We start from the raw sequence: 24,438 nt of genomic DNA on the forward strand, positions 1-24,438 counted from the left end.
AAACATGCCCTGAGCAACCAACTTCCTCTCCTCTAGCTCCTGAAAGAGCATTCATACCCAGATTTGGAGCAATGGTGCCTAGTTTACATGTACTAATGCTGAATTTAAAGGCTGTTGGGATTATGCATGGGTGGATGTTTTTGACATATGACATATATATTAGCAAATGTAAGTTTTATAGCAAATGAAGCATTTAAGTGGTGATGATGAAAATTATGGCGTATGTCAAAATAAATTACAACAGATTTTGAATGAACCATAAACCTGAGCTTGACAGCTCTACTTGGGATTCACCCAAAGAACAGAGAAGTAATTGTGCAGTGACATGTAATAATCAAACATAAATTGACCAGAACAGGAAAGCCCAGGTTTGGAATGAAGCAAATCTAACTCTTCTGGGTTAGTCTAACTCTTTTTCCATGAGGCAGTATGAAGAAAACTTAGCAATCCTTCCCCACCACTCCCCAACCCTGTTCCCAGAGGAAGCATGAGCAAGGCTGTTTTTACTTTCTATCCATGTCTGACGCAGCGGCATAATGCAAAGCTGTGCGTCCCCAGTCATCTGTTTCATTAACGTTGGCCCCTGTGGTCACTAATGTCTCAATACAGTGGAAATGACAATTCGCAGCTGCATAGTGCAAAGGGGTCCTGAAAAACAAACAGCAATTTATTACTTCATTCAGTCTGGAAAACAGGCCCGTTGTTGGCACTAGCACTGGCAGCAGTATGCCTAGGGCGTGGAAAGCTCTTGCACTCTCACAGTGTGTGGAGGCCAAAGTCATGCCTTCCTTCAACTATACAAGTTAGGTATCCCTTATCTGAAATGCTTGGAACTAGAAGTGTTTTGGATGGTTGAGCATCTTTTATTCAAAAATCCAAAATTCAAAATGTTCCAATGTGCATTTCCTTCGAACATTATGTCAGTGTCCCAAACGTTTCAGATTTTGGAGCATTTCAGAGTTTGGATTTTTCAGATGAGGGGTGCTTAACCTGTATAAACTGGAAGTGAGGCTACAAAGACAGTGGCTTCAAACAAGGCCATCTACCATGGATCTGTCCTTTCTTTTCCTTCCTAGAGCTTATCCTAGTTCAGGTCTATGTTATTGCTTTTTTGGATCATTGCAAGCCCATCCTATTAGCTTCCTTAGCTCTAACCAAGTGTCCATAATTTCTAGTTAATGTAAATGAAGAATTTTTTTAAGGTGCAATACCCACATATAACAATCATGTTCTAAAACCTTTGGTTCTCTCTACTAACCAAAGACTTGATTCCTCAGCCTAGAATTGAAGACTTTCCAAAACTGGTCCCAATCTCCTTTGATGGGATATCTCTCTCCCCTAGATGTACCCATTAGGACAACCAAACTGGATGCCTTGAGGCTTTCTGGATCATGTCCATACTTCCCCCCACCTTTTTCCAGGTTGGTTTACCCCCACGAGTGCCCATTCACGAATCACTTCCACCCATCAAAACCCCACTCATCGTCTTGTCCCAGGGGCTAGTTCTCTTTAGTTTGTCTGAGATGGCTTAGCTACTCTCTGGGTCTCTCTTGAGTTCTCATCACATATTGCCTTGATTTTAGCACTGGTGTATTGCCTCATCCTCCCCACTGAACTGCAAGCTCCTTGAGGGTAGGGATGTTGGTTAATGGGAAGAACAATGCAGAATCCGAATCCGAATCAGAAGCCCTGGGTTCTGGCATTGGCAGATGTGCAAGCTGGCCTAAATCACATCCCCTCTCTGGGTCTTGACTTCTTCACCCTTACTTCAATAAGAACTTTTGAGCTACTGTGCCCTACCTAAGGTCCTTCTAGGTCTAAAATTCTGTGTATATGTGTAAATCATTTAGTTTCTCTCTCGTTAGTTGATTTTTCTCCTCTTTAGTTCAAAAAAAAGAAATTTTAAATATGTTATCTATTGGATTGCATATGTTTTAATTAGACTGAAAATTATCAGGTAACAACCTCATGACAGAGCCCAAAGATAAAGGCTCTAAGGTCCTTCTAGGTCTAAAATTCTGTGTACATGTATAAATCACTTAGTTTCTTTGGGCTCAGCTTTCTCATCTATTAAAAGGGGTAACAGAATCCCCACATACCTCATAGAGTTAGTGTCAGAAAACACAAGCACCTTGTAAAGGGTAAGACTACAGAAATCTAAAGTAATTTGCTGTACATTACTTATTTTTAGCTCTCAGTTGTTCAGCAGTTTTTCTGGTATGACCAGCCGATAGTCAAAGAATAATAAACAGATGATCAGTTTTCAAGTATAATTATTTCATATTTTATAGTCAACTTATGGGCTCTCTCACTAGTTGATTTTTCTCCTCTTTAGTTCAAAAGAAAGAAATTTTAAATATTTTACATATTGGAATGCATATGTTTTAATTAGACTGAAAATTACTACGTAAGAACCCCACGACGGGGCCCAAAGATAGAGAGAAAATGATACCCAGTTCTTGTCCTGAGGAGGCTCACAGTCAGGTGGGGATGTCAGAGACATGTGAACCAGAGCAACTCCATCTTGAATAAGGGCTGGGTAAAACGAGGCTGAGACCTACTGGGCTGCATTCCCCGATGCTTAGGCATTCTAAGTCATAACATAAGACAAGAGGTCGGCACAAGATACAGGTCATGAAGACCTTGCTGATGAAACAGGTTGCAGTAAAAAAACCAGTCAAAACCCACCAAAACCAAGAAGGCAACAGGAGTGACCTCTGGTCATCCTCACTGCTACACTCCCACCAGCCCCATGACAGTTTACGAATGCCATGGCAACATCAGGAAGTTACCCTATACAGTCTAAAAAGGGGAGGCATGAATAATGCACCCCTTGTTTAACATATAATCAAGAAATAACTATAAAAATGGGCCACCAGCAGCCCTTGGAGCTACTCTGTCTATGGAGTAGCCATTCTTTTACTTCTTTACTTTCTTAATAAACTTGCTTTCACTTTACTCTACAGACTCGCCCTGAATTGTTTCTTGCGCAAGATCCAAGAACCCTCTCTTGGGGTCTGGATGGGGACCCCTTTCCCGTAACAGGGAGAGAGACAAGGAGTCAGAGTCCATAAGAACAGTGTGAGGTACTCTGCAGTCATGAAGGATTAGGGTGCTAGGGGAGCAGAGAAGAGGGGCATGCCATCGGTGCACAGGAGGTGTCACTGACATGAATCTGAAAGGGCAGGTAGGAGTTGCCTTAGACAAGTTGGTAAGAGGAGAAATTTGCGGCAACCCCAGAGAAGGAGGGTACATGTAGAAAGGAAAGGTAAAGAGATACAATGGGAAAAAAAATTATATATATACATGAAAAATATATATCCATGTACCAGCTAGCATCATGGCATCATTTACTTACATAAAGGATCATTAAGGTAAGAAGAGTTCTATGACCCATTGGTGGTGTGTGTGCACTTAATGTTTTAAATGTGTACTTAATGTTTTAAACATGTCTGAAAATTCATCCCAAGATGAAATGTTCAATATATATAATAAAATATTCTGGATCTTATGACTAGGACTTATGTGTTCCACTCTGCTAGAAACAGAATTTTCCAAACTATATCCATGTAGGAGTTTTGTTTTGTCTTTTAACTGAAAAAAAAAGGGAGACAATTGGCACATCTAAACAGCAGCTGTGAGTGGAGATGCTTTCTTTGTGGCTTGTTATTTGCTTTGTTGGCAATCTCTATGAGAAGGGACTTCCTTCCGAGGAGGATGGAATCCCCCCAGATAACTTCCCAGTTTACCATTTCAAGATAACTTGATTACTACATAGACCACTCCCAGTTCCTCTTATTTAAGCATTTGAAGCACAACTCTCTGATTACATACCTCCCACACTTGTCCTTTTTATGGAAATCTGCTCCGCTGCTCTGCAAGAGTTTTATACATTCCACATTACTAGAAAGACAGGGAAAACATCATTAAGATGGAAGAGATCAATTACTGGCCTATCTTCAGCAAGAGCTATTTTCTGCAGAGTACAGGACCAGATAAAAAGATAGTTCCTGGTCTAAATTCTGCTAATAAAAACCGAACATATGACAGTAATGACATATTGTAAGGATCTAAAGTTCCTATGATTCCTTTTTCAAAGCTAATAAATCAATAGATTAAAGAGCTTGGTGGAACATTTTTAATTCCATGACTAAGAAATTTAATGAATATTACATGATTAAACCCTCCAGTGATGGTTTCATCATTTATCCTAAAATTCTTTTTCAAAACCATCAAGAGTTTATCAAACAACCACTTAAACCTATAATAATTTCATGTCACCTTTAAACAATGAGCCAGAGTGGATGGGCGTTACCTTCTATCACAGCAGAATGAATTCACCATGATAACCACTTTCAACCCAGATACTCCTTAATAGAAAATAAAACAACTATATTTCCCTGTCTTTGCAATTTATGCAAATAAATGTGCAGAACCAAGGCTGAAAATGATGTCATGGAGCACAGTGATCTTCCATAGCTTCTTTATCATTTGCAGAAGCAATAAATCATATTTAGTAGAGAGAAAAGGACCCATCAAAGTGATTTTTCCTATTAAAGGTCATGTAGCTAAACAGTAATTCTAATAGGAATTTCAGACATGAATCTGGAATTGTATGTTGTCACTTTCTGTACAGGTCTGATATTTTTTAAATGTGAGCATAAAAAAGAGACAATTGTCCATCATTGTTCTAAACTTAGGATGCTAGAAGTGGCCTGGAATTACTACTATAATTTAAATAAGAAAAATGATCTCAATGATAAACCTGAGCAGGGCTCTCCTCACCCCACACCCACCCTTTACAGCCACCTTCTCAGAGAAATAGCTCTTTCAATCATAACATATAAGAACTTTTTAAAATAAGTATGTGTTGGTGTAGCATGCCAGCTGATATAAAGCACCTGTCTCTTACTGAATGATGCCAAAGGATCAAGGGCAGTGGCAGATCCAACTTTTGTGGCTCATGAAGCTCATACAATTTGGGGGCTGAGGTAGGGGGAAGGGGTCTTTTTAAAAAATAATACAAAATTATGAATACAAATCTAGTTATAAGAATTCAGAAGGGACTCATGTAAATAAGGAGCCCTAAAGTGTCACCATTTATCCACCTCTGATAAATAGGAAATGCCTTTGGTAATATACAAATGACAAATGGAGAAGCATTGCTGTTCCTTAAGGACCAGGAAACTGATTAAGAACCAACATCTTCCCCAAACAAGGTCATCCAAGAGATGCCATGTTTTGTCAATGTGTGGTCACATATATCAATGACAAATTGATCAGAGCTTCAATCTTACCACTGGTAGGTGAAAAGAAAGTAGCTGATGAAAAATTCTCTTTACAACTTTAAAAAAAGGTAAGGATTAAATCACTTCTTGCCTGTCTTTTGGGTTTTCTTGACCTATGTTCACATTTAATCATTAAAAGACTAAAAATTAGATTTGAAACAAGGACAAAAATGTCTATAAAGGAACATAAATTAATTCAATCTTGGATTCTCTTGATTATCATCCACATAACAGCAACAAAAGAGGAAAAACCTAGGAACAAAATTCAAATTATTTTCTTTTAGTGTATGGGGTAACAGATATGTATTCTATAGCCTGAAAATCTATAATTTAAAAAAAGAAAAGAAAGAAAAGAGAAAGAAGAAAACAAAAGAAGAACTATTTGCTATTTGAGATGGGCTAATAATTTTTCTTTGGTGAAACAAAATGCTCATGATGTGGAAATATAACATAGGGATATTTGATAATTGGTAGAAATGATTCTTATTTTACTAAGGAAATTGCCTTTGATTCACAGACAACTTAAGTCAATAAAGATGAATTAGTAATTAACTCATAAATTAACTAGAATTGCTAACTACTCACCCTCCTGCAGCAGCAGCATGAAGGCACGTTCTTCCAAATTTATCTGGGGTGTCTATTTCAAAGCCTGCAGACAGCACGTGCTCATTACTAAACAAGGATACTATGCTATACTTTTGTCCTAGTTAAACCACAAGAAACATTGCAGAGACAGAAAAATCAGTTAGTAGAAAAACCAGAATGCAAGCAATTGTAGTCAGAAAGAGGTTGTCATGGAAACGAATGGTAACTGCTCAAGCTTGGCAATTTTATAAGAAGAACCGTGAAGTCAAGAAGGATTTATTTTCACATTCAGCCCTGGGTGAACCACAGCCCCATTTTTTAATCCCAGGATAGAAATTTATGAAACCAATTTGAGATAAGTAGGGCAATCGACAGGCAGATAGAACTCATGGACAAAACATAGAGGCAAAGGAATAAACTTAGCATGCTGGAATAGATATTTTCTGAAGTGTATTTCAACCTTTCAGTTGGTTTAAGAGTTGGGAAACATGCTTGCATGCAGGGGTTATTTTTTAAACATGCCAACAGCAGTGAAAGCAGAATCAGCCATGGGTAAAGTACTTAAAGGAAAAAAAAATGCCTCTGGGATATCTCATGAATTAATTCATAAACAATCCTTGCCTTGCAGACCTCTACCACTTTTGAAAGCCCAGGAATTTCTTAATATATGACAGTTGGCAGAGGTAGTGATAAGAAAGATTAGCAAAGCTCCAAACCAGAAACAATCTCTTGGCTCCAAATAGTCTCATATTTTAAAAATTGAAATTAAACCTAGTTGGAGGAAATCAGCCACAGTGATTTTTCAATGCCCAGGGAGTGGGAAAGTAACATGACATTCTCTACCACCAGATGTAGGGTACTTGGCCTTTTTCCTTTGTTGAAAAATATTAAATGCTAAACCATCATTTTAAACCTCAAAGACTTTTCCTTCTTCTGTGACGTAACCTTTCTATAAACTCTGGCCATCCCTGCCTCTTTCCACCCTGGAACACCCAAGCTTTAACTTGAAAAACAGGCAAGACTCTCATTCTGGGGCAGGAATAATGACATTCAAACAGCTTTAACACCAAGGATTGTTGGGAGCTGTCACATGCAGTTAACTGAGGAATACAACTCATCCTGACAAGTTAGGTAATGACATGAAGCACAGGCAGCCACTCACTCTGACCAGACACCTGAAGCCATTGACTCACGTACAGGACACATTAAGCCTCATCTCTGCTAACAGATTTACTTACCCGATGATAACAACTTTCTGCAGCAGTCAGAGTGAGCATTTAGGGCAGCTAAATGTAAAGGGAACATGCTATGGATTCCACACCTGAGGAGTAAGAAAACAGAGCAGCTCACGGCAACAGATCTCAAGATACATGTGGAAGGTCAATTACCTTCCTAGATTGTCTGATGAAAATTAACAACACCTTGTGTATGGAGTCTTGGCGGAAATAATTCGGTAATTCTTCCATTCAATAAATAATTATGCAATCAGTTTCTACCTTAAAATAATAAATGCCTGAATCAAAACCATAATTAAAAGCCCATTACCACAGGAATGTATATTTTTAAGAAAATCTGTTTCACATAAAGCATGACTCTTTAAATTTAATTTCCCTGTCATTATCTTTCAGCTTGGTGATTGTATGTCTCATTCTCTCATTCATCTATTCAAGACTTTCTAAGCATCATAGACTATGCTAAGGGCTGGAGATAACAATACTGAGCAAAACAAACTCAAGTTTGAAAAGCAACCTGTTTCCTTTCTTTTTTTTCTTTTTACTTTTTTTTTTTTTTTTGAGACAGAGTCTCACCTGTCACCCAGGCTGGAGTGTAGTGGTGCTGATACAATGATAGAGGCAGGGGGCAGAGAAATTGTAGGCAGAAAAGGGCAGGTTCTGAGCAAAACCCCACTCTCAAGCTGAAAAGCCTGAAACTGTGCCCCAAAGTGAGAACTTATATCCCTGTTTTCCCACTCAAATGTTGCCTTTTCCTAAACCACCCATGGCCCTCCCCCACCAAATCATGTGCCTATAAAAACCCCAGACTCAGCTAGTAGACAGGACTATGGCTGAACATCAGAGAGAAGCAGCTTGATTTCAGAGAGACAGTTTGATGGCATAACTTCAGAGGAGAATATGGCCAGAGACAGCTGGACTTCAGGGGAAGATTATCTACCCATCCCATCCCCTTTTCAGCTCCCCTTCTCGCTGAGAGCCACTTTCATTGGCAATAAAATCCCCTGCATTTACCATCCTTCAATTTGTTCATGAGACCTCATTTTTCCTGGATGCCAAACAAGAGCTCAGGAGCCACAAGTGCAGATATAAAAGGCTGTCACAGTAGCCCTCTGCCCTCGCTGGCGGAGGGCAGCTGCCTCATGCAAAAAGGCAAAGGGCCCACTGAGCTGTTAACACTTAAGCCAACCATGGACGACAGACTTCAAAGCGCACTATAACATGCCCTCAGGGGGCTTTGGGAGTTGCAGGCACCCCCGCCTGGATGCTGCTGCAGGGCCTGCACAGAGTTCACTCCTGCCAGTGCCAAAGTAGCCAGCTGGTTCCAGAACTCACTCACCCCAGTTCCCATGCTCATTTGCTCACGCGTTCCTTCCAGCGAGGAGTTGAGAGTGGTAGGCTGAGTAAACAAGGTACCCCTGGTCGCAAGTCCCACAAAGGGGTCAGGGAAATGTCCTGCTTCAGTGTAATCACAGTTCACTGCAGCTTTGACCTCCCTGGGCTCAGGTGATCCTTCCACTTCAGCCTCTGGAATAGCTCGGACCACCAGAGGCACACATCACTATACCCAGCTAATTTTTTGGTGTATTTTGTAGAGACAGGGTTTTGCCATGTTGTCCAGGCTGGTCTCAAACTCCTGGACTCAAGCAATCCATCTACCTTGGCCTCCCAAAGTGCTATGATTATAAGCATGAGCCACCACTCTCAGCCCTTGTTTTATTTCTTGATTTGATAAACAAATATTATTGTTGTATTATGTCCCAAGCACTTTGCTAGGAGTTAATAATGGCTATATTGTTGAAAATAAAGTTTTGGATGAGAATAAAAACCAATGTTTGCCTTTTGCTGATCAAACTTCATCTTCCTAATAGATTTTTATGTTGCACATTAACCCGCAGCACAATACCAGTCACAAAAACACAATTGGGGGTAATAAACATTACTTTGCATATATTTCATAAACCTAGTAGTATTAAAGAGAGAATCTGGAAAAGGACTTTATAGACTGACCCCCCACTAAGACACAGTCAACAGGATGACCCCTTAATGGACAGACAGCCTTCTGATGGCAGCACTTTTTGCCTTCAGGATTAAATCCTCCTCCTCTTCCCTACTACATCTTCTTCAACAAGGACCCAAAGCCATGTGCTGAATTGTGGCTCATAACAAACAGCATCACCAGGTGGCTCCTGTGTACTTATAAGCATCTATAATGTTAGTGACCACGTCTCATAACATCTCATTTTAATCAAATAATACATTTCAGCCTTTTAAAATCTTCTGCATAATACAAGCAAGTATGGGACTGTATCTGTTTATACCCTGCAGCATTAATTACCTAAGTCTCCTCTCTGGCACAAAGTGGCCCATTTTCAGACTGTGCTTTATAAAGAAACACATATGATTTGAATTTGTTAAGCTTTGGGTACATACATTTTATTTACCATTTCAAAAGTTATTATGATGATGTGTGTGTGACTGCGTAAAAGGATATACACATTCACAGACATTTCATGGTATTCAGGGTTTTGCAAAATTCAATTCTGTCAGCAATTAACCACTGTTTTCTTTTTCCATAATAGCTTCTTCCTATTTAACAGTGGTTTTGTTCGGTCTTCCCTCTGTTTGTTTTCCTTTCCCTATATGGAGATTCCAGCCCAGTGTGTATAATAGCTGGCATCCATCAAGTGATGCAATTTGCTCGTCTTCCAGGCAGCATCATGTGGAGAAGAACTGCTTATAATTGCCTCTCTCATCATTTGCCAAAAAAATTTCTGAAATGCAGTTGCATCAGTGATGACCTTGATGCTCGTGAAAGGGGAGAGGGAGTTGGGGGATAGGAGAGAAGCTTTTCTGCTTATGCTATTATTTATGTTGTTCCCTCTTGATTCAAGAGAGACATTCTATTTTTTTCAATGTGTAACATGTTTTAAAACCTCCTTATTAAATGGAACTTAAAGCTAATGTGATTTTGCCTAATCATTTTATTTGTTTTGAGAATTTAAGACAAAACTATATGATTAAATATATCTGGACATTTAGAAGAGGAAAATGGATAGAATATTTTCATTCCTGAAAGAATGTGCCTGGAATCAAGGACTGGATTTCTCAAGATTTCTTTGAGCCTTCCTCATTCTTTAAATACATACATACAAACACACACACACACACACACACACACACATATGTTCATATACACCCATAAATAAAAATACATATACACATAATATATATACAATATAGTTTATAAAGTTCCATATATATCTTTATGTAAAATAATACAAGCAAATGAATTTGAGGAAATAGCATCAAACTCTATAAGAAACCAATTGGGAAAAACAAAAAGTATAAGTAATACTATAACAGCAACAATATGATATATTCCATAAACCTCATTATCAATATTTCCAATCAATCTTGCCACTTAAAACCCATCTTTGTATAATTCATCAAACTCTACATTTGCTGATTTTTTTTTTCACTGCTCCTTACAAACCTGAGAAGATGAGAGAGATAGAACTACTCTAATTTAAAAGGTCTAGTAAAATTTCTGTTTGATATATATTTTTTACTCCACAGTGAATAAAAAGTTACTACTTCAGTGCAGGATTTGAATATAGATTTGTGTAGACTCAAATACTATTGGCATTTGCACTTGCATATGAAACTATGGTTCGAATAGTAAAACTAAGTTTCAAGTCAAGATTGGAAAGAAAAGAAAAGCAGAATTCAGTGTCCCTGAATCAATTCAGAAGTGATTTATGTATTTCAAAATAAAATTATTACCTTATTTTTATAAAATAAGACTGCTCACAAAGGAAGGATTCTAAAACCTTTAGGAGGAAAATTAGGACTTGGCTGTCTTAGCCAATTAAGAAGCATCACTCTTACTTCATCAGGTATACATCAAGGAAGATCAATAATGAAGGTGCCAAATCACACTAAAGTTAACAATGCATAAGTTACAGGAAAGAGGAGACCAATTCCGTTAAATTGCCACATTTATTTGACCAGTCATTGAGTTAATGGAACACATTTATATAAGCTAGCTCTAATTTAGCTGTTAGTTGGCATCTCCTACCCAGTTATTTCAGAATAAATGAGGTCTGCAGGCCTGTCTTGCAGAGAGCTATTAGAGGTGAAGAAAGAGCCTTCACACGATTAGAATTTGGGGTCTTTGAAGCTTTCCCCTTGGTATCAGGGAGACATGGCTGCCCTCCCTACATCCAGTCTTTTCTAGAGCCTTCTCTTTAGGCCATGTGGGTAAAGAATACATGATTAAAGTGACAGTCAGAAACTTGGGGTTTAAGTCCTCATTTTGCCACTTGCTATCTACTTCACCTTTGGCAAGTGCATAATGGTTCCCTCCTCAGGAAAATAAGACAATTACAGTGACTCTATTATGGAGTAACTGTAAGGACCCATTGAGATAATGTTCATGTAGTGCTAAAATGGAGCATCACGCACATGGAAATCCTTTACCATACATGTTAGTATGATTGTTGCCCTTGCAATTCATATAAACTTAATTGGTAATTAGCAGTACATGAGTTTTGAAGTTGTAATCAGGTTGTACTTCCTTAAAATCCGTTGTATGATTCCTTAAAAGCCAAGAATGAATCATGATCAGTTAACATTTCTGTTATCTTTCTGTGTGTCTAAATTCTTTATGATATTTACCTCACAAGTGTCCCAGCAAAGTGAGATTGGTTTAGCTTTGCTCACTGAGTGGGTGAGACAAAAACACTTCCTAAATTTAGAATAGGATGATTTTATGATGTTTTACCCAAATGATCAGTCCAAGTAAACAAACCAATTTCTTATGAATTTTATCTATGCAATTCCAAGTATTTATTATGCACCCTTAAGTGACAGCCATGAGACCTGGTCCTTGTTATTTGCAACGAACAGATGTTTTCAGTGGTTCCTTTTGAATCAAGTTTAAACATGCTAAAGTTGTTCAAGAGGCCCCTTCTCGATCTGGCTGTTGTTTAATCTGCATATTCTGGAATCTCAATAAACTTGTTTCCATTCCTCTAAGTGCCAGGCTCTGTCCTGCCCCCAGGCCTTTGCACATACCAGTCCCTCCACCTGAAACTCTCTTATCTTTTTCTCCTGCTTCTCCCATTATTTCTCCAACTAATCAGTGCATCTCTGAAGCACTGGAAATATGTTTGGGATCTCAAGAGTTCTCTGTGAGAATTTTTAACCTGTCTTTTCCTTTCCATGATAATCTAAAACAACTGGCATAAAAGCATTTTTTGTGACTCATCAGAGTGGCCCTTTATCACCATATACCTCTGCCTAATTTCAGTGTCCATGTTTGTACTGAGGATCACATTGGTGTTTGTGTAGTACTGGCACAGGCCAGTGAGAAAAGAATAAAGATGGGCTCAATGGAAAAGTGATAAGACTGAACCTAGGGAGGGCCAATGATAATGCAGTACCTGAGCCTTCCATATAAACAAAATTTGGCAGTAATCTGAATAAGGGGCTCTGTGCTGCATGCCAAGTCCACTGTTCCACCACTTTAAGCCACTGCAAAACCTCCATTCTTGCAGTGTATATTGAACTCTAAAGAGCCTGCACCTCAGCCACCAGGACCGTAATCCTACACAAATGGTGATTTCACTTTGGCAAAATGTGAGCTATCACATCATCTGCTATGTAGAGGCAACAAACCACTCGCTCAGGAGCTGAGGGTCCAGATCCAGTAGACTGAAGATGAGTCCCATTTCTATCCCTTACTGGCTCTATGACCTTCAGCAGGTAACTGAACCTCTCTGTGCTTCATTTACTTTACCTGCAAGATGGGAATAATCATAGCACTTACCCCATGAGGTTATGGTGAAAGTTAAATGTAACCCCTCAGAGCAGTGCCCAGAGGGAAGCACTCATAATGTTTGCTACTACTAAATTGTGCAGTTAACATGAATGGTGTTGGTTTCTGTTTGCATGTATTTTGTAATTTTTTTAATATATTAATTTGTTAGTGTCAAAAGCCTAAGGAGTTATCTAGTTTATGTTTATACATATTCATGTATCATTATAATAAAAATAAGTATATACTGAGGATCTAAAAGACTCTTGCTACCATGAGCTAACTGCTAGTCATCCTTCAGTCTTGGTTAACCTTTACATCTTGCTTCTCTAGTCTTGCAAGACATCTTAGTTATTTTTCACACATCCCAGTGGCACCCAGCAATTGCTCTGGCATCACACTTAGCATGCATGATTGTATTGCTTGTTTAAATCTTGCTCCCAGGGGATTACAAATTCCTCAAGGGCAGGGACCTCCATAATCCCAGAACCTGGCATCGTAGGTACCACTTAGGCCCTCAACCAATATTTAATGAATGAATGAACGTCAGAGCCAGTTATTTATAAACTATAATACCCCTAATTCTGCTGCAGTTGAGGCAGAAAAAGAATGCATAATTGGTAAGGAAATAGGCAAATTAAAATCCTCGAGACAATCCCCAAACTAACAAAATTAAAGAAGATAAACCAAAGGGCTTTGACACCACGTAAAGTTGCATGAGCACTGAGTCAAACCGTAGGAAGTTGCTCTGACTTAAAGTTCAGAGAAGCAAAAAGAATAACAAAGAACATTCTAATCAAGGGCTGACATTTATTTTAGATTCAAATAAATTTGTAAGAAAGTAATAATGATAAAACTTGTCATATAGAATAAATTTAAATACATTTTGCTATATTGCTTATGAATGAAGATGGGTTCTTTTCACAAATGCTATTTGTTTTTTCACTTATTTATGAAAGGCCTACTTTTCTCTTCTTTAATAATCCTATAAGGAACCCAGAGAACAGTGATTTTCTGAGAGGCTTTTGGCAAATTTAATCTTCTCCAATTACTCTTCCCTTCATTTTGATATTTTGCCCCAGGGTGGTTTCCATTTTCTCACACACACAAACACACAAAGGCACTTACACACACACATACAATCACTGCCCTAAGGAACCACTGTCACTGAAGGTAGCATGTCGCATCCCCAGATACATTGTGACAAAGAAAGCAGACATGGATCTTTGAGTCTTGAGGCTGAGACAATGTTTCCCTCATCTGTGTCCCTAGGACATAGCCGAGACAATGGAGGAAAAAGCTACTTGAACAACAATGCTATTTTTAAGGCACTTTTGCTACACGGTCTGTGTTTCCATAAATTGAAAGCAAAATAATTACAAGGAAATAAACTTCCATCGTATTGAATTAAATGGTTTTTAGGGAAAATTTTTAAGTAACCATTGTGTCCAGCTTATTTTTATTCCTAAAATGGATTCAAGTCTGGAAGAAAATCAGAAATTCATGATTGTTCGGCTAAAATTTCCCAAGTAACCCAAAGCTGAAAAAAAATACCACTGAAAATATTAACACATTGCAGGTAAAGTCAGTTGGTGCCTAAATATTTATTTTTCTGCTTAATTAACACTGAGCATTTATTATCTCTAGCTTTGGGCATCCATGATCTTGTTGGGAACTCCAGAACCTGGTAAGAACGTCCTGAATCTTAGTGTAGAGCTCTTTCCACAAAACTGAGAGGCTTATTTTAACTTACAACACCCCAATTAAAAAGTTCTTTTGGCTCACAGCAGATTCCTCTCTCTTCTGTAAAAAGACATACCACTGCTAATACTATTTGTCAGCATTCTCCTCTTCTGTCATCCCTCAGCCTCATCTTTTCTTCCCTGGACATTTGCAAGAGGCTGCCAAGTGTTTCTAGCCTGGACTGCCTCCAATATGTCTGGACCGCCTCCAGTATGTCTGGACTGCTATCAGAGCGATCTTTCTTACACACAAACGGGATCATTAGACACAACCTGTTCTACACCCACTTAGAATTCTTTAACAGCTTCCGAATGACTCAGAATGTAATCTAATTCCTTAGCAGGACTTGCAAAGTCCTTTTTTAGGCCCTCAACCAATATTTAATGATTGAATGAATGTCAGAGCCATTCTGATGTGGCTCTTCCAGCCTTCCCTCCTCATTTCTTTCCACTCCACCCATCAAACATCCAATGACCCAGCTTTAGAAATGTGCTTTTAACATGTTCACATGTTTATGTCTTTATAACGACTGCTCCCTCTTCTTGGGATATCCTTCCTTTCTCCCATTTCTCTTTCTACCCCATAATCATGTCCATCTAGCAAACTCCTATATATCTTTCCTTTTGTTACAACGTCATCTCTTCTGGGGGATCCAGAAAATTAGTGTCTCTCTCACTCTGTTCCCACAGCCTGGTCCAAACATCCATCTTAACAAATTTTACAATACTCAGTGATTTGTTCTTGTTCTTATCTCTACCACTAGACTGGGAGGTGTTTGGAACCCAGTTCAACTTAATGTTGGACTGATGAAGATAAACCATTATATCCTACCAATCTGCCAGAGTGCTTCACAAAATTCATTTTAAGTCCAGAACACCTGGCCCTCTGTGAATCTGATTTCACGATCCCACTAGGTCTTCCCCAGGCCATTTCAATTTTAGCTCATTCTCATACAAGACTTTCAATTGTGTTGCACAAAATTGACAAATAAAAGAAAATTCCTAAGATACACTGCCTTCATATGGTTTTTCTTGTAAAAATTTAGTTACTGTTACACACAGTCTCTGTGATCAAGGCTAAACTCTTTATTTGGGCATTGAAGGCCCTCTTTAATTTAGTTCTACTACCTATTATTAAATAATAAAATAATAACATATATTGATAGCTGACTACGTACCAGGCACTGTTCAAAGAGCTTTTAACATGGGCTATCTTTTTAATACCCTTAGCAGATGTATTTATAGAACTCATACAGATCTTACCAGATACCAAAGAGCTTTACAAGTAATTAAGTCATTTACTCCTCATAACAAACTTACAGATAAGTACTAGTATTACTACAATTTTTCCAATTAGGCAAGGGGCTCAAAGTCACACAGCTCACAAGGGAAGCAGCTCGGACTGACATCAAGGGAGCACCCACCAAAGCCTAGGCTCCCAACCACCCTGGGTCCTGCCCCTGGGTGGTGCGTAGCATCATCACATTCTCTAAACCGTCAGGCCAAGCTCTTCCCTGGGGTGGAGTATTTGCCTCTTTTGTTCCCGCTTTCCTCCCTGCTTAGGATGGCTGCCACTCTCTGCTGTACTCAGATAATTCTCAGCCCCTAAAGCCTAGCTAAAATTCATCCTCTCCTTGAAGTCTTTTCAGAAAACACTGGCCACCTTTTAGCTCTCTCCTCCTTGTCTATATTCTGTGACACAGATTGTCTACACCAAACATTTGCCACTTAAGTCTGTTTCATTTAGAACTTTATGATATATGATCTTGCATGATTCTTTGACTTAAGTGGGTCTTGGGCCCTGCACAAAATTATGAGCTCCTTGAAACTAGGTAACTTACATCATCTGAAATCTCCCATAGCACCCAGCATAGATGCTTTATGTATTTTTGTGGAATTGAAGCTCAAAATGAAGTCAGGTTCCTCCTTCCCTACATAGCAGATTGGCTCAATTGTACTCTATAACCATATCATTAAAGCTGAGCAAGCACTCTGAATACATTCTGAACTGGCTCAGTTATGTTTTATTTTTCCTGTTTAATATTAAGCATTGGGAAGGACAGAAGAATATTAGAAAGAAAAGTTAGGAATAAAGTTCAAGTTTCCTTAATTAAAACCACTGAAATAGATCTCATTTGGATGAAGCTAAAAAATAAAATTGGTTCTTCTTTGCCTCTGTCATTAAAAGGCATTTAATTTATATAAAATTTAATTTGTATTTAGTATAATGGTACAGATCCACCTTAACCTGGATAAATGGGAACTATCTACTGCATGGAAGAATCTTTTTGGCAGTATTCCCACTTCAGGCAATTATTCCACTGTACTTTTGCGGTAACCTACTTGGCTGTGTCAGCTCCGCTGGTTATTAAGGTGTTAATCAAAAGCTCATGACCGTATCTTGCAGCCACATGGAGAGGAGTGTTGCCGTCTTTATCCACACAGTCAATTTCACCTCCTGAAAGAGATATTTTAATACAGGATAATGCAAGGATTCAGGCTGATTCAGGTCCTACGTTCTCTGCTAGTCTCTTGTATCAACCAAATGTTGATTTATTTCCTATTCCAGTTGTGCATCTTTGCTCCGAAGTATGAGAATGCTTTTAAAGGGGATAAGTCACCATCTGAAGCAGCAGTAGTAGTATATCTGCTTAGACAGAAGCCTACTAGAAATGCTTTTGAGGCCGGGCGTGGTGGCTCACGCCTGTAATCCCAGCACTTTGGGAGGCTGAGGCAGGTGGATCATGAGGTTAGGAGTTTCAGACCAGCCTGACTAACATGGTGAAACCCCGTCTCTACCAAAAATACAAAAATTAGCTGGGCGTGGTGGTGCGTGCCTGTAATCCCAGCTACTCAGGAGGCTGAGGCAGGAGAATCGCTTGGGCCTGGGAGACGGAGGTTGCAGTGAGCTAAGATGGCACCACTGCACTCCAGCCTGGGCAACAGAGTGAGACTCCGTCTCAAAAAAAAGAAAAAGAAATGCTTTTGAGAAATATTTCCATATTGTCTTAGTTAAGAATCCAAAATCTCACAACTAAATACCTGCTCTGAATGAACAATATATTCAAATCCCATAAAGTGTAATTCTGAAGACATGTTCAATTTTAATTTTCCCTGCTGAATTAAAGACTTATGTAAACCTCGTGCTAAAACATAAGAACCAAAGGGGATGGACAGTTCAGGAAATGATTTTATGTAATTTGATGATCTAGCTTACAATATTTTAATATTATGACTAAAATGACTAAAAGCATAGAGGTTAAACTGAAAATGCCTATATTTATAAAAACTATGACAATAATCATCCATACTTCTTTTAATATAGTATTGTCATTATGTTTTATTTTGCCTTCTCTTCCCCCAGTTTTTATTTCACTAAATCTCTTTTTTTCTCTCCCTTTTTCGTGTGTGTGTATATATACAATTCCTTCATTTATCTGAGGAACCATTTAAAAAATTAGCTATCATAACATTTTACCGATAAGTATGTTTTTCCTAAGAACAAAGACATTTTTGCACATAACCACAATTCCATCATTTTACCCAAGAAATTTAACATTCATAAAATAATTTTATGTAATATTAGTGCATATTCCAATTTCTCAGACTGTCCCCAAACTATGCTTTATAATAGTTATCTTGTTGTTTTAATCCAGGATCCAATCAAATATCCTGATAGCACTTGGTTGTCATGTCTCTTTAGTTTCTGTTAATCCAAAACAATCCTCCTGGCTTTCTTTTGTTTTGTTTTTCTCATGTCATTGATATTATTGGAGCCCAAACCACGGGTTGTGTTGGATGCTCTGCATTCTGGAGTTGTCTTTTGGTTTCTTCATTAGATTCAGGCTAAACATTTTGGCAACAATGCCCAGAGCAGATGTGTGCTTCCCGCTCCATTTTCTTAGCACACACACAGTTATTCCATTACCAGGTGATGCAAAGTTTGACTACTTGCAATGGGTACCAACTTTCAGTTTGGGAAAAGAAAGAGTTCTGAAAATGGATGGCGGTGATGGTTGTACAACAGTAGGAATGCACTGGATGCCACTGAACTGTACACTTAAAAATAGATAAAACGGTAAATTTTATGTTATGTATATTTTACCACAATAAAAAAAAGGCTTGATTATGTGGTTAAGGTGGTGTCTGTCAGTATACTTACTGCAAAAATATCTTTTCCCTTTTGTAATTAACAGGCAATCTGTGGGTTGATACTTCGAGAGTGTGTAGATATCTGATTTCCCAACAGACTTTTTCCACAATAATTTTTAGCATATGCAGGGAGTACTTTGTTCAAAATTTACCTGAATTTTTTACTGTGTGCTTATATTACCTATATTAAGTTAGGTTCATTTAATTCTGTTTGCTTTCAAGTATTTTTACTGGGTTTTATTTTATTTTAATAATATGTAAAATACTTACATATTTCAAAAGTCAGAATAATATTTTTGAAAAGCCTTACTCATTCTTATCCCTTCCTCTTCATCCTCATACACATCCTACAGTAATCATTTTCATTAGTTTTAGTTTATGCTTCTGTGCTTCTCTTTGCAAAAAAAAAAAATTTCCCCCTACTTAAAAGTATTTCCTAGAACTCACTTCTACAGATGACTTCTTGGAGATCTTCCTGATTTTTGTACAGTTTTATTGTTTTCCATTGCACAGTTGTACTAGTTTAGTACACTCATCTCCTATGGATAAGCATTTAGGTTGTAAATAACATTTTGCTATTATCTGGAATGCCACAGTGAATAATCTCATACGTATGTTGCTTCATATTTGTTAGATGTATCTTTAAGGTAAATTTTCAGAAGGGAGATATCTAGATCAAAGGGAAAATTAATACGTGGTTTTGTCAGATTTTGCCAGATTTCTCTCTGTAGGCATGGTGCAATTTTACACTCTAACCAGCACAGTATGAGAGGCACTTTTCCTTATACCCTTGTCAAGCTTTTGAATATCTGCTATCTGATGGGTGAGAGCTGGTATCTCTCTGCAGCTTTCATTTGCATTTCTCTTATTATGAGGGAAGTTGAACATCTTTTCATATATTATAGAAGGACCATTTATCTTTTTCTGTAAACTATTTTTCATGACTTTTGCTCATTTTTCTAAGTTTGTGTGTATGTCCTTAAACATACACACAATACTGATACCTAAACCATATACACACATCTATATATGCTAGTATAAGTAATATAAAACCCCGAGAAATAGAAATATATGAATGGCTTAAACGTCCTCAAACATACAAACAAACTTAGAAAAATGAGCAAAAGTGATTTTCAATAACTTTTAAAATGAGTAAGCTCTATTTGGGAGATTACTCATTTATCAGCAATACATGTCACAAATATTTTTCTCCCAGGTTTGGTTTTTAATTTTTGATGTTTTTTTCCCTGTCAAAAAAAATTGGGGGGTAGCGGGGCGTGGTGGCTCATGCCTGTAATCCCAGCACTTTGGGAGGCCAAGGTAGGCAGATCACGAGGTTGGGAGATCGAGACCATCCTGGAAAACACGGTGAAACCCCGTCTCTACCAAAAACACAAAAAATTAGCCGGCATTGTGGCGGGCACCTGTAGTCCCAGTTACTCGGGAGGCTGAGGCAGGAGAATGGCATGAACTCGGGAGGCAGAGCTTGCAGAGAGCCAAGATCACGCCACTGCGCTCCAGCCTGGGTGACAGAGTGAGACTCCCCATCTCAAAAAAAAAAAACTGGGGGAGTAATGTATTAGTCTTTTATGTTTGGGTTTGTTGTCAGGGAGGCTTTCCCTGTACCCTGGTAACAAAGAAATTGACACGTTTTCTATACGGGAAAGGTTTTCTTTTTCAGATATGGATATCTGATCCATTTGGAGTTTATCTTGGTGGTGTATTTGTTGACTGACTAAATAAATGTTCCCTGAATGCCTAAAAGACTAAAAGTTCAAGAAAACAGCCTGAACAAATTCACAGAGGCAGAAACTAGATTAGTGGTTGCCAGGGGCTGGGGAGAAATGGGGAGTGATGACTAATGGGTATGAGGTTTCTTTTTGTACAGATATCTAAACCATATACATACCTATATATGCTAGGATAAGTAATATAAATATGAATGGCTTCAATCAATCTGGAAAGATGTGATACATTTGTTTTAAGTACCTTATTTCTGATTGAGAACGTATTATTGTAGAAAATTTAGAAGATGCAGTAAAATAGAAATACAAAGAACAAAACAGAAGTCATCTATAAATTCACTGACTATCCAAGATAGTCAGTACTAGTATTTTGGAATATTTCCTCCCAGTTGTATGTATGTATGCATGTGTGTGTAGAATTTTCCCATGGTTGAGTTCCCGGTGTAGAAAGAGTTTTTTAGTCCTACGTTCTCCTTTAATGTTACATTACAAATCTTCCCATGTCATTAATTTTTTTCATTAATATAATTGTAAATGACTACATAATATCAGTATCTACAGAATTTACTTAGCAAATCCCCAATTAATCGGCAATGAGGGCATACCCAAATCTTTGCTATTAAGAAAAACACAGGAATGAACATACTTACAAATAGTCTTTACATTTCAGATGATTTCCTTTAGTAACTTTTTTTTTTTTTCCTGAGACGAAGTCTTGCTTTGTCACCCAGGCTGGAGTGCAGTGACACAGTCTCGGCTCACTGCAACCTCCCCTCCCAGATTCAAACGATTCTCCTGCCTCAGCCTCCCAAGTAGCTGGGATTACAGGTGCTTGCCACCATGCCTGGCTAATTTTTGTATTTTTAATACAGATGTGGTTTTGCCATGTTGGCCAGGCTGGTCTTGAACTCCTGACCTCAAGTGATCTACCTGTCTTGGCCTCCCAAAGTGCTGGAATTATAGGCATGACCCACCACACCCAGCCAGCAACATTTTTAAAAGTAGGTAGGACTATTGGACTAAAAGCATGGAGACCCTTGATACACACCAGCAAAAAACTTTTGAGAAAGGCTCTGCCCATTAGCATTCCTATTAGCAGTATACTCGAGCATTATGCCAAAAAGAAGCCAGTGAGAGTCTTCTCAGATCTGGGGAAAGATCATTATCTTCCAGGCCAGGACACTGTCCCTTGTAATAAGATCGTCCATAAGGTCCTCATCAGATCTATATGGTCCTTCATTCCAATGAATCCTACTATTGGCCATTATAACTAACAACTCCCCAACATTTATTTTCAGCAAACAACGCTTTTTCTAGCCAAGTGTACTGGCAAAACGCAGGACTAGAGTATAAAAATATTTGCTACAAAGTGAAATGATTACCAAAAATGTGTGCACTTTGTGAAGGGGACAATTGTTTCAAAAACTCCAATTAGCACACACAGGATTTTGGATGCTTCCCTCTACTCTCAAGACTTCGGTGTGTAGAATTTTGTTTGAAAATCAACTTCCTGCCAATAAGTTTACCCATTTGGGGGTTTGCAACTTAATAGCTGTTTACAAAAAGAGAATCCCTTTTTAACTGACTGGGACAGAGAAATATAAATGGGAACTTGAATAGAAATACTGCTCTTTCTTCAAATCTTTGTTTCTGTGTTACAGTGGGGTTCTTTTGTTGTTGTTATTTTGTTTTTTTTTTTTTTTTTTTGAGACAGACTCTCGCTCTTGTTGCCCAGGCTGGAGTTCAGTGGTGCAATCTCGGCTCACTGCAACCTCTGCCTCCTGGGTTCAAGTGATTCTCCTGTCTCATCCTCCTGAGTAGCTGGGATTACAAGCACATGCCATCATGCTCAGCTAATTTTTGTATTTTTAGTGGAGATGGGGTTTCGTCATGTTGGCCAGGCTAGTCTCTAATGCTGACCTCAAGCAATCCACCTGCCTCAGCCTCCCAAAGTGCTGGGATTACAAGCATGAGCCACTGTATCCGGCTTTATTTTTAAAATGAATTGTCCAGATAATACAGTATGATCACTTCTGCAAAGTAATAATTAAACATCTTTACATATATTCTTAAATACATAGAAAAATCCAGAAAAGTCACCAAACTGCCAATAAAAATTATTGGGATAGGGCTGAGGAGACACATTGGTGGAGATCACGGAATCTCTTTCATGACTTAATTTTAGTTTACAGTGAGCATGTACTAATTTTATAATCAGGAAAAATAATAAAATAAAGTTAGTTATTGTGATCATCTAGGGACTCAACAGACAGTTAACTATGATCTGAATTTAGAAGTGTCCAATTGAGATCAATTCATTTTATGACTTGATGGTAGCTTTGGAGACAGGCAGCCACCTCGTCCACACAGATACCTCAGAGCAATCCATGTGCACGTATCCGTATCAGAGCTGCCCACGGTGGTCTGCCTGAAAGCCCCAACTGTCGAGCTGATCCAGGCAGATGTGGGACAGAGATCCCCAGACTGCAGAGAAGTCTGCCCTAGACAAACACTCCATCAATCCACGTCCTTCCCAGCCAAGAGTCACCAAATCATTCTTAAAAAGTGTTAGAGCCTCCAGGTTTACCAGTCTCAAATATGCCAAAAATTGGGTAGAGAAAGGGAACAGTGAAAACTATCAGGAAGGGTGGAATAGAGGGTCTGAGCTGATAAAAGTTTTTTCTTGTAGTTGTTGCTTTCATTTTACAAGTCAGTTTAAAACTGTAAAAATATAGATAACTGGCCAGGCATGGTGGCTCATGCCTGTAATCCCAGCACTTTGCAAGGCCAAGATGGGCAGATCACCTTAGGCCAGGAGTTCAAGAACAGCCTGGCCAATATGGCGAAAACCCATCTCTACTAAAAATACAAAAATTAGCTAGGTGTGGTGGCAAGCGCCTGTAGTCTTAGCTACTTGAGAGGCTGAGGCAGGAGAATTTCTTCAACCTGGTAGGCAGAGATAGCAGTGAGCTGAGATCGCGTCACTGCAGTCCAGCCTGGGCTACACAGCGAGATTTCATCTCAAAAAAACAAAGATAATTATTGTCCACATACGCTTTTATTATCATTTAAAATATATTTCAGGAGGCCAGACGCAGTGGCTCACGCCTGTAATCCCAGCATTTTGGGAGGCCGAAGCAGGCGGATCACGAGGTCAGGAGATTGAGACCATCCTGACTAACACCGTGAAACCCCGTCACTACTAAAAAACACAAAAAATTGGCCGGGCGTGGTGGTGGGTGCATGTAGTCCCAGCTACTCGGGAGGCTGAGGCAGGAGAATGGAGTGAACCTGGGAGGCAGAGCTTGCAGTGAGCTGAGATAGTGCCACTGCACTCCAGCCTGGGTGACAGAGCAAGACTCCGTCTGAAATATATATACATATATATACATATATGTATATGTATATTTTTTTTCAGGAAAACATAACTTAGTGGAAAAATAAAAGAGAGACTCTCTATTTGTTATCCGAAAACATGTTTTCTATTTAAACAGCACCTCTAGATAAGTGCATTTCTATCTTACAATCACTCCACAAACCTTTCCATTTTCATTTGAAAATTTTTAAAACTTGCTTGGAATGCAAATGAAATACCGTCTGTCATTTGAAGGTTGCAAGTTAAATATTGGAGATTGATCATAGTGAGGAAGATAAACATTTACCAGTTTAGAAGTATGCAGAGCACGTCAGAAACGATAATTAATTAGCATCCTCTAAGCATTCATCTGAAATTAGTTTTTCATTGCACAAACAAGAATGGTCAGCTTACTAAGTTGCCTTGGAAGGATTGTGAGCCAAAGGGTCAAAAATCTCACATCGACTCATTCTAACCTACAACTTGACTCTTCCTTTTCAAACTATTTATTTTTAAAG

At 38.6% G+C, this 24,438-nt stretch overlaps 1 protein-coding gene across 10 annotated transcripts in view; it reads right to left on the bottom strand.

Moving 5' to 3' along the window:
* ANKRD44 (ankyrin repeat domain 44) overlaps nt 1-24,438 on the bottom strand; it is a 330,964-nt gene that overhangs the window by 103,365 nt on the left and 203,161 nt on the right. For 5 of the 10 annotated variants that reach the window (XM_055290102.2, XM_055290105.2, XM_063644864.1 and 2 more), the window contains 5 exons: nt 17,012-17,126; nt 7,112-7,194; nt 5,874-5,937; nt 3,835-3,903; nt 508-648 (listed from right to left, as the gene is read on the bottom strand). In XM_055290102.2, the coding sequence (XP_055146077.1) occupies nt 508-648; nt 3,835-3,903; nt 5,874-5,937; nt 7,112-7,194; nt 17,012-17,126 (472 nt within the window). Of the gene's footprint in view, nt 1-507; nt 649-3,834; nt 3,904-5,873; nt 5,992-7,111; nt 7,195-17,011; nt 17,127-24,438 lie in introns of all 10 variants that reach the window. The other 5 variants (XM_055290101.2, XM_055290103.2, XM_063644860.1 and 2 more) reach the window with 1 other exon arrangement.

The sequence above is a fragment of the Symphalangus syndactylus genome, chromosome 8, assembly GCF_028878055.3.
Source record: "Symphalangus syndactylus isolate Jambi chromosome 8, NHGRI_mSymSyn1-v2.1_pri, whole genome shotgun sequence".
NCBI lineage: Eukaryota > Metazoa > Chordata > Mammalia > Primates > Hylobatidae > Symphalangus > Symphalangus syndactylus.